The 1,496-nt window shown below is 43.6% G+C and overlaps 1 protein-coding gene across 1 annotated transcript; it reads right to left on the bottom strand.

Moving 5' to 3' along the window:
* Positions 1–657: 657 nt before the first annotated feature.
* LOC127666292 (keratin-associated protein 16-3-like) lies at positions 658–1,137 on the bottom strand. The gene has a single exon (XM_052159096.1). The coding sequence runs from the start codon at positions 1,135–1,137 to the stop codon at positions 658–660; it is 480 nt and encodes a 159-aa protein (XP_052015056.1).
* Positions 1,138–1,496: the final 359 nt, after the last annotated feature.

Raw genomic sequence — 1,496 nt, 5'->3', positions numbered from 1 at the left:
GATCAAAAGTTTGGGTTAAACAGATGGATAAGGTCTAAAGATCAGCCGAACAACATCTACCTACAGTCAACATCAAAGTGTACACTTATAAATCATTACATGAGGAGGCTGGGCTATAACTCAGTTGGTAAAGTGATTTCCTAGCATGCACAGTACCCTGGGTTCAACTGCTAGCATCCACATACAGGCATGGTGGCATGCACCTATAATCCCAGCATTTAAGAGGTGAAGCACTAGAATTGATAGTCCAAGGTCACCCTCAGCTACACAGTGAGTTCTCGGCCATATTGGACGACATGAGTTCTGGTCATTCTGTTGAATGCTTTTAAGTTCTCTTACCTTAGTAACATTTCAAAAAAAGAGAAACCACTCAGTGTATGATTGAAATTAATTTATTGAAACATGAAAGGTTTTATACTATATTGTTACAATGAAAAGAAAGAAAGATTAGTAACTTGAAAAGTAGGACTTCAGGTTATTCTACAAGAAGGGTTTCCCTTCCTTTTGTCTCTTGCTTCCGGAGTTTCCTTTCAGAGCTAAGTCTTGATCTTGAAGAGGATTCATCAGGCAGCCTCTGCTGATGAATATGGGTTATTGAGAATTCAGCAGAGCAGTTGACATGTGACGATTCAATGGTTCGAGGAATAATCTCACCCTTCAGTAGAAGCTGGAGAAGCCATACCTCCCAAAAGATGAGGGATGGTAGTAACCATATTTGTAGTTTCCAGAGCCAGAGCCAGAGCCTCCAAAGACATTGACATTGCCCAGTTTATGGAAGCTGCTACCTCCAGAGCCGTAGCCATAGCCCAGACCATTGAAGCCTCTATGGCTGTAGCCATAGCCACTGACACCTCCGTGGCCATAGCCCAGTCCATTGATACCTCCATGGCCATAGCCCAGTCCATTGATACCTCCATGGCCATAGCCTAGTCCACTGAAACCTCCATGGCCATAGCCCAGTCCATTGATACCTCCATGGCCATAGCCTAGTCCACTGAAACCTCCATGGCCATAGCCCAGTCCATTGATACCTCCATGGCCATAGCCTAGTCCACTGAAACCTCCATGGCCATAGCCCAGTCCATTGATACCTCCGTGGCCATAGCCCAGGCCTCCATAGTAGCTGCTGTGGCTCATGATGTTGGGAATTGTAGCTTGGTTTAGAGGTTGTAGATAAGTTTCTTGCTTGTGACTGTCACCAACCTCTCCCAGGTTTTATACCCTCACTGGTGGGTGAGGCAAACCACACAGGATTACATCATTTGTGGAGACAGAATTGCATAAGAAAAAAAAAAGTCTCATCTACCTTATTATGTAAAACTTTAGGGCAAATTCTTTCACTAATTAAAGATATTTTCATTTGGTTTCTGTGAAGTTCAGATTCCAGTGGTGTTGATGCCGCCTTCAAAGGCCTCTCCTTTGGTCCTCCTGTTTAAAGGTCTTTAAGCCGACATTAAAGCATCAATCATATCCAATTCCATCACTTGGAATGGTTT

The sequence above is a fragment of the Apodemus sylvaticus genome, chromosome 15 (genome assembly GCF_947179515.1).
Source record: "Apodemus sylvaticus chromosome 15, mApoSyl1.1, whole genome shotgun sequence".
NCBI lineage: Eukaryota > Metazoa > Chordata > Mammalia > Rodentia > Muridae > Apodemus > Apodemus sylvaticus.
This window is presented reverse-complemented; position numbering and strand designations above follow the sequence as displayed.

Excerpts from the sequence above, each read along its gene's own strand:
- LOC127666292 (XM_052159096.1), bottom strand. The coding sequence starts at position 1,137 with ATGAGCCACAGCAGCTACTATGGAGGCCTGGGCTATGGCCACGGAGGT.